The 15,234-nt window shown below is 39.8% G+C and overlaps 1 protein-coding gene across 8 annotated transcripts in view; it reads right to left on the reverse strand.

The window, feature by feature from the left end:
• The window catches only part of PPARG (peroxisome proliferator activated receptor gamma), a 130,389-nt gene that overhangs the window by 18,615 nt on the left and 96,540 nt on the right, over window positions 1-15,234 (reverse strand). For all 8 annotated transcript variants that reach the window (XM_070576488.1, XM_070576489.1, XM_008525651.2 and 5 more), the window contains one exon: window positions 7,706-7,905. In XM_070576488.1, coding sequence (XP_070432589.1) covers window positions 7,706-7,905 — 200 coding nt within the window. The remainder of the gene's footprint in view (window positions 1-7,705; window positions 7,906-15,234) is intronic.

Consider the following 15,234-nt stretch of genomic DNA (forward strand, 5'->3'; position numbering starts at 1 on the left):
CATGAGAAAAATTTACCTTTATAGAGCCTAAAGAAAATGTGGTTTCTGTCCTCTAAGAATTTTGTAGTGTTTTATAATTTATGTTCATGAAATACTGGCTTTGGTTACTGCCATGAGAATCGAATGGTATGGCTACCTAAAAAGTTCACCCATCCATGCATGAGTACAAACAAGGTGAACATAAAATCACCACCTCTCCCCATGCGGAAAGACTGTGCCCAGAGCTGCCCACTTCAACTCCTGGATAAGCTTCTGCTCAACCCTTCGGCTTTTTGGCACAGAATGTATGCATAAAATTCTGCACCTCCATGTAAGCAATTTATCTGGAACTATGCCCTGATAAATCACCCTGTGCCTCTTCCCCTCGACTTCCCCTGTCCCCTCATATAAAGCCCCAGGTTCCTGTTTTTGAAACTCTGTGATAGTTGAACATAGGGCACAAAATCCTGCTAATTTTCTCTCCCAATTTAACAACAATGTGACTTTAACCCCTTGGCAATCGATGTTGGTCAGGATTTCCTGGCAGTAAACACTCAAGGACAGAGAGAGGAATCAGCAGCCCCCACCATCATGCCAAACCATTCTAGTTTTTTTGTTTTTTTAAAAAAATCCCTTCAGCATTCTGAAAAAGTGGTGACCTGGCAGAGAATTCTGGGTATTGACATGTAAATGAACACTAAGTGGGGTTTTTTTTTTTGTCTTTCCTAGTCATTTCTGATTTTGCTGTTTTCATTGCATTTTTGAAGTGTGCATAAATGCTTCATGCAGTTCTGTCAAACTGCAAGCGAGAGCACCAGACATGGTCTGCCTGGAGAGCTGCCCATTTCACACGGGCACCTCCTTACCCTGAAACATAGGGAAAAGATAGTGGCCGCTTGCTTTACAGAGAGCTGACCTCTTTAAACCACAGGTAGAATTCGGTCTGCGGAATTTATCTGGAATCATTAATCTAATAGTATACTTCTGGTAAAACATCCCACATAAAATGTACCTCGCTTCCATGTTTCTGTATTTCCTACAAAGCAATGGAAACCTTACATGTTCTATTAGCTTGTATAGTATCATCTGATGATCCGTCATTACAGGAAAAACTGTATCATCTTCACATTTGGTCTTAATGATTTTACACTTCTAGTTTGGCGCTCACATGGTATTTATCTTCAGATACTACACCAAATGGCTGGATAAGCATCCCCCCTTAACAGAAAAGAGAGCTTACTACATCGAGGACATTATCAGGATGGATCCAGGATTTGTGGGGCCTGAAATGTACACAACTGTTGGGGCTTTCTTTAAGAAAAATAATATAAATTATGAGAACAAAATTGCTTGGGGCATTGGAAGGGGCTCTGCTCAAGGAGTACGAGTACTTTTCACACATTGGACCGAGCAGAAACAGGTGAGAATGGAATGAAGAAAACTGCACTTGAACACAGTGTTTTTCCAGGGGAGCAGAACGGTTTCTGTAAGGAGAAATTATTTTTCTTTGGAGAAATACATCAAATGTAATTTATTTTGATATATTCTAATTTTCAAAAATGGCTCCACATATCAAATCTAGGATGGGATTAAGAGTGCTGTTTTAAACAGATAATTAAATGTAGTTTTAGATCTATTGCATGTCTCCTATGTCTAATACAAAGATGATGGGAGAAGCTCGCTTAATGATGAAAAAAAGTAGAGTACTAAAAGTTTACTTTTCTGAATGGAGAAATAGAACAATAGTGTTCCTCAGTAATCCAATAACACCCACATTTCAATATCAGAGTCATGAAAGGGTTATACATGAATGCTCGAACTTTTGAGCTCCTTTTGAATAATAAAATAGCAAGCTAAAGGAGAGAAATGAGAGAGTTGGCTAATAAAGCACAGATTATTCTGGCGATTTCTCCAATTTGGGAGACTGAAATTCGTATAGTAGACAACTCTACCCTCACAGACGATCACTCGCTAATCTTGCTGGAGTGAAAACTGGCCTGGAAAAAATGTGTGTCTCATCTCACGAGGCTCTCCTGATAATCTCAGTGTTCTTGACAGGTTAGAACAAAGGCTCAAGGAAGAAGGCTGAATTTTTAGGGCCTATTTTCTTCATTCTGTTTCCTTCTTTTGACACTCCTGACTGTCTCCCTTTCAGACACCATGGTTCTCCTGGATTAGTTATCATGGGTGAATGTTAATCCAAATCACATTGGTTGGGTTTCCTCAATTTCTTTCTGGTTTCTGCTCCCACTGTTCCTGTTTTCCTCTTGTTGAGAACCACAGAACTAAAGGGTCTTCAGAAATAACCCATATCACCATTCTCTGACCAGGTATGAATAAGCTGAAACCGAGAGACTTCCCAAAGGCAAACGGCCATTTATAGCAAAACCCTGAACTAGAACTCGATCTCCTGACTCCTGGCTGAGTTCCTTTCTCTTTCTATTGCTCTGTACATGATTTCCCCACTTTTTCCTTTTTTAAGAGAATGACTAATCTGGGAGGAACTGGGGCTCTGAAACCGAGGCTCTGACATGCTGGGAACTTGGAGGCAGTGCCTTTCGAACTATTAATTCCTAGAGGTGCTAGTTAAGTGCTGCATGTGACAGAGGTTAAGTCTGAAAGTCTCTCAAATATAATTCTGTTTTCCTGCATGGTTTAGGGATTTAAGACAAATAAAAACTTAATAGGAAGAATTACGCACAGTCTAATGAACTAGCACATAACCAAAGCTCTTAAATAACCATCTACTGAAAGCCAAAACATTACTCAGCTGGCAAGCAAGGGCACTGGTCAACGGAGTCCAACCATTAAAAAAGAAAAAAATCTAAGTGCTGTTCTTCTTAACTGTACAGAATATTATCTTTTTTATTTGTTGTCTGAAAGAACACTATTGGTTCAGATCTGTTATGTCTTTAGCTATTCCTGACAGTCCTAGCAATAAAGGAATTTATTTTATTAATATTAATACACGAATTAATGATCCCAGGAGCCAAACTTTTTCAGCAGCCATTCAAACAAATCAGCACTCCTGTGCTGCTCTTTATTTCTATTGGGGCTCCTGAGCCTCTCTTCTCTGAGGGTTTGTCTGGTATCTTTCTTCTCAGGGGAGCAAATTCCAGCTCACTCAGGCTTTTCCACGGATAAAGGGGAAAGAGATCGCACTTTGTTTAGCTGTCAGTGTAGGATCTAAAAGGACAGATATCTTTCCAATAGTTTGAGTTACTAGGTTTGATGGCCATTATACATTTTAGAAGGCAAAAATTTAAATGGGTACAGAACTGTTTTCACAAAACTTTACATTTCCATGTTGGTTTTATTATTCAGTAGTTTCATATTTCATACATTATTTAGAGAAAACATTTTTATGATGGCACCAGTGTGCTCTTAAAATTATAAAAATAGTGACTCCACATGTACCCATAAAAAACAATGTGATGCTCTGGGACCCAAAGTCCAAAAGAGAACAAAAAAATAGTTTTGTTCCTTATTTGCAGATAGAGTGCAGCCAGGGCCTCACCATCTCTCAGATACAGTGTGAAAAGTTGGCAGGCAAACCAAGGGTTTTTCTATTTATTGTTTTATGACAAACCATGGCACTGAAAATGGTTTTGAAAACCACTCTCTGTTTATTTTCATCAACAAACATGGGATCATGTGACAATGATACACCCAGTGTGATTGTCACATCAGGGTAACAGTCAAATACTGGGAACTTCCAAAGTCCATTCAGTTCTCAAATTGCCTTCATGAAACACAGCACCCTAGTTTTAGCACATTCATGGTTTTCAAAGTTCAGCAGGATCTTTTAAAAAGGGGGCCTGGGCTGGAACAAGCATTGAAAGGGAAATAGACTGCGGGGAGAGTCAGTTCCATTCCTACTTGAGGCAGCTAAAAGGCCTATTGCTCCTAAAATTTCTTCTCCGGTGATCCACACCCAGTGATTCCATACCCCATCTTTCCCCAGCCCTGAGCCTAAAATTTCCAAGCATCATCCTTCTAGGCAAGGCAGTGAAAAGTAGGGAGCATCAGATCCTAAAGATATGGTGTTAAAGTTAAAAAAATAGGAAGGAAGCAGAAGCATTTATCTGTTCATTTATCTGTTTTGAAAGGTGCAGGTGGCACCAGGCAATAAGATATAGGAGAAGGAAGCTTAGTTGGGAAGGAAAAAGCCCTGAGTGGCCTGGAGGTAAATGCTGGTGCTGGGCCTGAGAGGAAAGATTAGCAGGCGTTCTATAAATGAGACACAATAGGCAATGGTTAAAGTGAGCAGTAAGATAAATTTAAAGAATGGCCTCTTAAATAGTCATTTCTTTTTCCAAAGGTTCTGCCTAACTGGTCATCCACTGTGCTGAGGAGCCTCCCCCAGGCTTGGCATTACCACTGCTGAGGACGTCTCTTCAAGCAGGGTATATAATGAGACCCAAATCGCTCTACTGCACCAGCTCTAGCCACTTTTTCACATCCCCCACCCTCTCAAGAGTCCACACTTCTGCAAAACTTATCCTATCAATGCAAATCTTAACTTTCCTAAGTCCTGGCCAAGTGATAACATAACACCCCTGAGAAAGATGCTATCAAATGAATAACATGACCATGTGAGATAAAGAACAAATCTCTAGTCTCACTGGAAATCACATTTTGGATTTTTTTCTCCCTCTCCCATCTTCCTCTCTGAACTCTTTCTTTCCACTAATGCTTAATTTGATTTTGCAAGATAAGGAGAAAAGAGAGAGCCAAACAATTCTATTCAGTTTTGTGTAATCAGGGAATGGATTATTTTAATTTGGCGCAGTCTCTCTTTCCTTTCCAGACCTTAACAAGAGGCAATTCTGCCTGTATCCAGATCATTAATGATGTCCAGTTTGGTGAGCAAATATTGGGCTAGTGAGAGGCCCCCTGCTGAAAGTCCAGGATTTCAAAGGGCACAGGCAACAGTTTTTAATCCAATTAAGCAAATACATTCTGAATAACCATTATGGGCAAAGCACAGTCCTAGTTACTATAGGGGAAAAAATGACAAACATTTGGCCTCTGAACTTGAGAAGCCTATAATCAAGCATTTTGCAGCTCTTTCCCTTAAAATTGTTTATTATCTATTTAACTGATAAGGAACCTACAATTATCTCCCTTTTAACTCAAAGATTTAGAGCCAAAGAGTCAATTGGTGTGAGATTTTAAAGTGATTTACAACGTTTTGGGCTCTGTGCTCTTTGCTAACACACAGAAGAGTATGTTGGCCATGGGTAGTGTGAATTTAAATTCTTGACTACTGGGGAAATCTTTTTTTCTAAATGCCTTCCTCCTATCTTCCAGGTACTATTAAGTTGATGGGATTTCCAGCACGGATGGCAGGTCTGGACTGGGAGATAAAGAGAAAGTGAGAAAGCAGTTACTGGAAACCAAATGGCTGGAGGCACAACTGTGGAATGAACAGTTTGCTGTAGGCTCTTTCCCCTGCACGGCTCCTGGCCCAGTGTTGGGCCCCCCAGCCTCCAACTCCCTCTCCCATAGTGGCTCTCAGCCACCTGTTGCAATCTGCTTTAACTTGCTAACCTTCTTTAGCCATGTCACTCGAGTTTTCCTTTTATTTCTCTACCTTTAAATGAACACGGTTTATTTCCCATAGTCACATCAGCTACGTAGACGTGTACATTGGCTTTTGCTTTTCTATCCTCTGATTTTTTCACTTCATGAATACAAACAGCTTTACTATGACCTGCAGTCTGCACAGGGAATGTGGAAGACAGTAGGACTAGTCTAGGACGATAGTCACTATACTTCAGGAAGAACAAAACAGCACAAGAAAAATTTCCTGACTGTGAAAATATTGGGATAGCAGAACAAGGTGGAAAATTCCTGCCCTTCTAAAAATTGATAAAAACAGATTATAACTCAGAGTCTTTTCCCATGGTGAAACTTTCCTCGTGTATATGTCAACCTGGCTCATTGGCAGCCAATGGGAAAGACTCACTTCCAGGAGGGACCACCGTGCTCAGAATGCACTGAACAGAAGTCAGAGGGCCTGCATTGTAGTCTTGGGTCCTCCTCATGCTAACTGTGTGACCTCAGGGGAAAATGTTTAACTGCTCTGGACTTTGGTTCCCTCGTCTTTAAAAAAAGCGTAAAAATAGGAGCCGTAAGATGGTCATGTGTCTTGAACATAATAAACGTGTAACACTTTTTGAAATTGTAAACAACTGGATGCAGGAATAATACTGTTAAAGTACCAATGACCTCTCTTGCAGTCAGAAAACTCATTGTCCTTCTTGGCACTTGGCTCCTTATAAAGCAATATCCCACAGGAGTTTTCTCTTTCCATAAGCTGATTCTACTCTATGGTTTAGCTAAGAGGAAAAAAATCACATCTTGATGGGCTGGCCCAGTGGTGTAGTGGTTAAGTTCACGCACTCCACTTTGGTGGCCTGGGGTTTGCAGGTTTGGATCCCAGTTGTGGACTTACGCATTGCTCATCAAGCCACACTGTGGCAGCATCCCACATACAAAATAGAGGAAGACTGACACAGATGTTAGCTCAGCGACAATCCTCCTCAAGAAACAAGAGGAAGATTGGCAACAGCTCAGGGCCAATCTTCCTCACCAAAAAAAAAAACCCCCAAAAAACCCCATCTTGAGATAGTCATCAAAATACATTAAAGGATAGTGAAATTTTCCCAAAAATATAACTGAGTGGGGGAAAAATTACACATATCTGTCAAGCAACTGCATGCCTCTCCCGGAGGTGTTCATTTGAAAATAAACGATAGCATAAAAGGGCTTTCAAGGGCTGGGACGTGTCTTCTGAACGTGCTCTGTGGCTCTCACTACCTTAGGAACCTGCCGCAGACATTACAATCAAAGCCAGATCCTGCCTGCAAAAACTGAGGCACAGGGATATGGTCTGCGTCACACTGTAAGCTGATGGCAGAAACGGGACTAGAATTCAGGTGTAGTTGCGCTTTGCTTTAACATGATCCCATATTGCTTTCTCAACTTCCTATCTGGGAAGAGCTCTGCTCCTTGGAAAACTTGACTCAATGACAATCATCATCCATTCTGGGTTTTCTAAACTGTGGTAAGCAGTGAGCCCTCCAATGTCTGAGAATTCCCTGGAGTGGCCCAGGCAGGTCAGAGCTCGCAGAAGATAAAATTCATGCATGTAATGAACGAGTCGAGCTTCCAGTTACCCAGGAATAATCAATAGAGTGCTACCAGGAAGGAAAGCTAATGTGACGTCTGGAATGTATGTTTATGTCCCGTGTGGAACTTTGTAAGAGGTAACTCTAGTAATTCTCCTGAAAGGTGAAATAATGGGACTGAACCCCTTTCCAAGCCGAGGTCAGGCCCTTCCCAGAGAAAGGCAGAGCCGCTTGAATGGATGTAGTTGTGGCCAGTTATTTTGATGCCAAGAAAACAGATGGACCCTGAAAGAGGGTGGGGGGCTCAGGAGGGCTTGAATTCATTTGTTTTATGTGAAGATGACCTGTACATTTTTATACTACTATCAAAGATTTTACTAAAACTTGAAGGACTTTTTCCCTTTTCAAAATAATGTTTACTTGTCCTATCTGAAAACATTTTTCCTATTTTCAGACTCAGCCTGCAATACGTAACAGCCAAGAGCTGAACAGCACCCTGCGTGTGAGTGTAACATGGTAAATCATTTACTCAAAGGAAAAGCAACAACAAACCCAGCCACCCCAAACGAAGACAGCAGAAGAGGACTAACTGATTTGTCTGTTGTCTTTCCTGTCAAAATTGCCCTCGCCTTCGCTTTGGTCAGTGGGAAGGACTTGATGTATGAGTCATACAGATGTTTCGCCAGGGCCCGGAGATCAGCAGACTCTGGGTTCAGCTGGTCGATATCACTGGAGATCTCTGCCAACAGCTTCTCCTTCTCAGCCTGCGGCATCCGCCCAAACCTGATGGCTACAGAGGGAGACAAATGACAGGATGTGTCATTGAATTACTGCTGCTGCAAATGCACACTGTTGTCCCCCAGCCCTAGTGCCCACATGGTTAAAAGCCCTTCCTCCCCTCCACCAATCTCAAGTTCTGGTTTCTATCTATAACCTTGCTCATGTTTTTACGTCACAGCAATAGCACAGGCTATCAGTAAAAATTAAATTATTCCCTTCAATTAAAAAAAGTAATGCATGATCTTGCCAGGAAGGTGAAAGAAACTAAGAGTTCAGCAAAGAAAGGCAACTATATTTACTTACACATGAAAGAATTGGAGCCAGCTCCTACTCATTCCTCAAGACCCAATTCAAATGTCACCTCCTTTGTGAGTCTTTCTCTAACTTCTTCAAGCAGAGTTTATTATTCCTCCCCCTGTGCTCCAACAGCCCTTAGTGCGTACTTCAACGAGAGCAATTTCACATTGTACTTTATTTATTTTACATGTCTATTTACCCCACTATAGAACAATATCCTGAAGGCCAGGAACAATGTCTTATTCATCTTTGTATCCCCAGCACTTGACATAAGGTCAGGCACTAAAAGGATCAACGTGTTTCACAAATTAAAGGAAAGAAGTCTGCAGAATTCAAAGATGTACAGACAAAGGTTTTATTCTCAGAGAGTCTGGAGGATCTGTTTTGTCCCTGTTATAAAGAAATATAGATGGTGCTGTCTTTCAAGTTATTATGCCAGAGACTGCTTTTATATTTATGGGAGAGAAGCCATAATTATCCCCCTGGCTCTCCAGGATTACCACTTAATGATGTTTGTCAAAAAGATAATTTCCTCAACATTTGGTTTCCTGTAGGGTGAGGAAATGTGAAAGAAGAAAACTAAAGAAAGAAAAGCAAAGAGGATCATTTAAGAGAGGTTAGTAAGACCTCGGTGGGGGAAAAAAATCATCTCTTTGTAACTCTTTCAACTCAAATATGTTTTTCTTTCTCTCTAACAATACTATCTGCAAATTATTATTATATATATATTTTTTACCAGTTATCACACCTTGTTCCAAGTGCTTACACAGAGTTTTATTTAAAACTTTTGTAAAAAAATTTTTAAAGCAAAATGTAATTGACATCTAACACTATTAGTTGCAGGTGTACAACATAACGATTTGGTATTTGTACATATTGTGAAATGATCACCACAGTAAGTCTAGCTAACATCCATCACCATACATAGTTACAAAATTTTTTTTCTTGTGATTAGAACTTTTAAGATTTACTTTCTTCTTAGAAACTTTCAAACACACAATACATTATTATTAACTATAGTCATGATGCCATACATTATATTTCCAGAACTTATTTATTTTATAACTGAAAGTTTATACCTTTCGATTACCCATTTTGCCCACCTCTCACCCCCCGCCTCTGGCAACCACCAATTCTCTGTATCTATGAATTCGTTTTTTCTTTTTAATTTAGATTCCACATAGAGGTGAGATCATACGGTATTTGTCTTTCTCTGACTTATTTCACTTAGCATAATGCCCTCAAGGTCCATCCATGTTGTTGCAAATAGCAGGATTTCCTTCTTTTTTATGGCTGAATAATATTCCATTGAATATAGATACCATATTTTCTCTATCCATTTATCCATTAACAGACACTTACGCTGTTTCCATGTCTTGGCTGTTGTAAATAATGCTGTAATGAACATGGGACACAGATATCTTTTTGAGTTATTGTTTTTGTTTTCTTCTGATACACACTCAGAAGTGGAATTGCTAGATCATATGCAAAATATTATTTTGAATAGTGCTACTTTGGGGCCACACTTTAGACTCTCTGCATTTTCCCCTAATAAGGACATTTGGCTGTCATATCCAATATTTCTCCCTGCATAGCTCTATTATTATACTTCCCACTTGATATCACAGTGCTGTGTCTTTATGACAGTCTCCTTCACTAGACTATAACTCCTTGAGGGCAGAGGCTGTCATAGTCATTTACATCTCTAGCACTTAGTGGCACTCAGTCATTGGTTGTGGAATACAAAAATGAATAAATGGATAGTTCCTTGCTACATGTTATTATTCGAACCCTGGCATTTTTACCATAAGACATAAAAGCACATGAACACAGTTCCATCTGAGTAATCAGTGAATTTTTATTTTGGATTTGCTACAGAAGAGACTGCTCTGTACCCTTGAGTCTCAAATTCATAGCTTGATTTCAGTTGACCCTAAATAAGCTTTATCATTGACTAATACAACTTTATCTTGGAGGGACCTCCTTAGGGACCTCTGAGTTAGAGGGGAAGAGAATCTTACCTCTCAGTTAGGATTCCTTTAAATTAAATAAGCCTATATCCATTTGGTAAATATATCCTCTCCACATGACCCCTCCAGATTGCCATTTTTTTGGTCAAAAATCTGGTCTCTCTACTCACTTTTCCCCATTTTCTTTCTTTTTAGTTCCACAGGGATGGGCAATGAATGGTTGCTGACATTTGTATCTCAGTCCCCCTGCCCTCTTCCCTGAGATGTGTTTAGGTCCCTCAGGATATGATCTCATTGTTCATGGTGTTCTCTTTCATAGCAGTGATCACAATAATTATCTATAATGTTTTCTTTTCCCCCTGCTATATAATCCCCGCGAAGGCAGGAATCTTGCTCATTACTGCATTCTCAGCACTTAGTATAATGTCTGGCACATGTTAAGTCCTTGTATAATATATTTTGAAATAAAACGAAAAAAAAAAAAAACCCAGATAGCAAATTCCTTCAAAATCCTTCTCTGTGAAGCCATTCCAATCATTTGCTCCCTTGTACTGTGTTTATTCCTTATTCATCAGTAGTTCTCAGTTGAGGAGTAGGGAGTAGACGGGCGGCATGGCATATTAGAGTCTCTTGATAACTTTCTAAAATTATGTATGTTTCATACAAAGTTTTGATATGCCATTCCTACACCCAATGAAGAATGTATCAAAAACTAGGGGTTTAAGGGGGCAGCCCTGTGGCCAAATGGTTGTTTGTGTGTTCCACTTTGGCGGCCCAGGGTTCACTGGTTCAGATCCTGGGTTTGGACCTACATACCACTCATCAAGCCATGCTGTGGTGGCATCCCACATAGAAGAATAAGAATGACTTACAACTAGGATATACAACTATGTACTGGGGCTTTGGGGAGAAAAAAAAAAAAGAGGAAGATTGGCAACAGATGTTAGCTCAGGGCCAATCTTCCTCACCAAAAAGCATACCTTAAAAAAAAAACAAAAAACAAACCTTGGGGTTTTGGACAGTTTAGAAAAAGCTTCCTAAATGATGGGTTCCTGTTGTATGCATGTACTAGTTCACGTATAAACTAGTACTATACTACTGTATTAGTTTATGTTGGTTATTCTACTAGAATATAAACTACACAAGTACCAGGTTCTCTCGTCTTTGCTCCTGGGTGCAACAAAATACACATAGTAGGTATACGATACATATTTGATGAATTAAACTCCAAAATATCAAGTTTAAAAACAGAAAATGAGACAGTATGTACACTGGGAAGTTTGGGAAAGTGATCATGAGAGAAAGAATTATGTTGTACTAAAAGTAGAAGAAATTCTCGTGTAAGATTTGGAGAAAATCAGAGCAATAGAGATGGCTGCAATCGCCAACAATCTGCTGCTCTCTGACCTTAGTTAACAGAGCACACAATCCTGTCTCTTTACTCAGTGAAGAATTTTTGGAAGTCTATTGTGTGCTGGACATTGTTCTAGGCTCTGGTTACATTTTCACAGGTAACAAACTCTAAATATATACACAAAAGGTTACATGCCTAGGAAAGTGCTTTTTTCTTAAGAGGTAATCAAAAAAACTAATTTGAAGTAAACAAACAGCCAAAGACAGCCACTTATTACATTCGCTAGTTCTGCTTTTCCATAACACAACAAAAATAACTTTAAAAAGTCATCTTAGAATTAGGAGATACTAACGCAAAAGCCTTCTGCTACAATCTAACTAAAAGGAGAATTTTTATAAGTTGAAGTTCCCCCAAAAGGCTAAATCTTATGAACAAATTTTCTGTATCATTAAATGCTCATGCTGCAAATTAGTTTCAATTAACTATCAGTGCAAGTAATTATACAGGTTATGTTAGCATTTTTATACCAGAGGTTCAAAAAAAGGGAGGAAAAACAGGTCCCATTTGGTGGGACTACATTTGCATAAAACATATGGAAATCTGAATTGTAGAGGAAATACAATTTATTTGTATGCCTTTTTTTAAGGGAGAAATAGCCGATTTTATTTCGTTGCTTTTGAGTCCCATGTAGTAATACCTCCCTACCTCATGAGAGGTGACAAGATAAGGCACAGAAAGGGTTTAGCACAGTGCCTGGCCCACAGTAATGCTTAATAAACGCAGCTTTTATTACTTGTGGACAAAGTGGTCCAGGGCAGCCACAACTGTTGTGGGCTACGGACCAGGACGGTAGCCACGGCACACTGACCTAGATTCTTTCCCACAGATAAAGAACAAACCCTGAAAACCTACTCTCTCTGTCTGTCTATCTCTATCTCTAGCTCTCTGTCTTTAACTTGTTTAGGGAATAGTGTTTTTTAGCGAAGTAATTCTTGAACCTCAGTTTCCACCTACTGAGTGGAGAATCTGAGAACCAAGAAGAGGGAGGAATTCTCCCTTTGGATTGCTGTTTTTGATAAGACTGAAGTTCGAGATTAGAAATAAGATAGGAAAGTTCTAGATTGGGGACCAGAAATATAAGGGCTGAGTGTGCCCATGTACAAGTATATTCTTCCACATCCTCTACCACTGGCTAGGACAGAGGGAAAATGCTCCATGTATCGCTATGAGTCACTGAGCGAGAACTTTTGGCCTCAGGAAGGCAGTGAAATTACCACTGCACTTGAAGTAATCAGGAAGTCTACTTTCTAGTTCCAGCTCAGTGAAAAAGCTGGATAAGTGGCTTAATTTCTCTGGTCTTCAATTGCTTTATCTACAGAATGAGGGGCTTGGAAAAGAAGATCTCTAAAGGTTCCTTCCTTTAGCTCTAAATTTAGCTCTGAAATCCTACAAATCTCGATGACACATAGTACTGGGGAACACGCTACGCTCTCACTTTTTTTAAGCAATATTTATCTAGTCTTTGAGGCCCCGGGAAAAAGACATATTCTATCTGTTCTATAGATCTAGCACCTGTCACATAAAGCAGCTTCCAGAATAATGGCATTCAGTGTCATATTCGGGGTAATTATTCACCTACAGAGAAGTCACATATCTTGGTTTAAAAAAATTGTCATTATCAGACTCAGTATGCGGCCTTCAGGAGGAAAAGGTTTGGTAGGGACTCACTACTTTCTGGTGAAAGTATATTAGCACACCTTTATGTAATACACTTTTACTGAACTGAATTAGCCCACTAAGAGCATATGACAGATTCAGCTTTGTGCATTTAGTACTGATTTACTGAACACACAAACTCCAAGCACACGAGATATTTAGACATCCTGCTCTTTGGATCTGGGTAGAGCACTAAGAAACAATTAATGTTTCCTAATGACAATTAATGACATGCTTTTAAAACTTATTGCAGGAGCATTAAAGACAAATGCTACTTAATTACAAAGATTAATTAAGGCAGATTTTCAAAATAATAAATCAGTAGAAAACAGAAGAATGAATTAAATTGAGTCATTAAAAATATTTTTGTCAGGGCCAGCCCAGGGGCACAGTGGTTATGTTCGAGTGCTCCACTTCAGCAGCCCCAGGGTTTGCTGGTTCAGATCCCGGGTGTGGAGATGGCACTGCTTGTTAAGCCATGCTGTGGCAGGCATCCCACATATAAAGTAGAGGAAGATGGGCATGGATGTTAGCTCAGGGCCAGTCTTCCTCAGCAAAGGGAGGAAGATTGGCGGAGGATTTTGGCTCAGGGCTAATCTTCCTCAAAAAATAAATGAATAAAATAAAATAAAAATTTTTGTCTTTCAACAGCTATGAGGTGAATTTGCAATCATATCAGGCTTTTGACAATTAGTAAGGCTGGGTGTCATAGTCAATTTTTCCGCTTTTAACGTGTTTATTTTACAAAAACCATAGCATGTAAACAAGACTTATATAACACTACTGCTTTTCATACGGCTGTTGCCAATAAGTGATACTTTTCAACTCTCTTTCTTGAGAAAAAAAGTGTGTGCATTTTGAGGTTTTGTAGAATTTGGTAATCTAATAACTATAATTTTCTAGCTCCTCTAAAGTAAAACACAGAGCAGCCTTAACACAAATATTAAGTTATTTTTATGTAAGGGTAACATTTTTCAGACTATGTGTGGAGGACATTTAAACATCTGTCTAGGTTTCTTTTCAAAGCAGAGATGCAAAACACCACGGGCTCGCCTTCTGACTCAACCTCTGAATCCCTGAAGCCTCATCTGACATCATTTCATTCATTCATTGAACACCTGTTGGATGTAAGACACTGTGCTAGACAGACTGCACTGGGGGACACAAGGATCAAAGGACGTCTCTAGTAGGGGAGATCCTCATTATACACAGACTATTCTCTCTCTCACAGACTTCTCTTTGCTAGCTCCTTCCTTTCCACCCAAGTAGATGTTTAAGGTTCTGACCCTCATCTTACCTCCCCTTCATGCTATCTTTCCTCTGCTGCTGAAGTTATTGAACAAGTAGTCTTCCCTCTCTGTGTTTGTCACTTACTGTTTACTTCCCAACCCACTGCAACATAGCTTCCGCCTCATTTAACTTCACCAAAACTCTGCTCTTAAAAGGCCCTGATGCTTTTCTCACGGCCAGATCTGGGGGCCTCTTCTAAGTTCTCATTCTACTTGAGCTTTCCAGCATTCTCCCAGCCTTGAATGCTGTTGACCTTCTCCACTCTCTCATTTTAAACATTTCTCATGCTGGTTTCTGCTTTTCTGGTTCTTCTTTCTGCCTGCGGTTTTCCAGATCTTTTTGACAGCCCCTCTTGCTTCATGTATTTTCTGTTGTTTCTGGTTTGATCTTCTTGCTAACTCACAACATGTGCTAAGGACTCCTGCCCTCTCTTTCCTGAGACCTGGATCCTTATTTTCCACTTCTCCCTCTATTCCTTTATACGTGGATGTTGGTATCCCACAAGCGCTTCAAATGTAACATAAAAGCAAACTTTCCATTTCCCCTCTGAACAGTCTCCTGTTTCCCTTTCTTGGTTAATTCATTCTATCACCCAAACTAGACACCTCGAACAATCTTTAACAACCTCTCTCCCCTCAGATGCTTGTATTCATTGCTCACTGTTCTGACATTTCTCTCAATTCCATTTTCCTCACCCTTCCCAATGTCTTAG

The sequence above is a fragment of the Equus przewalskii genome, chromosome 15 (assembly GCF_037783145.1).
Source record: "Equus przewalskii isolate Varuska chromosome 15, EquPr2, whole genome shotgun sequence".
NCBI lineage: Eukaryota > Metazoa > Chordata > Mammalia > Perissodactyla > Equidae > Equus > Equus przewalskii.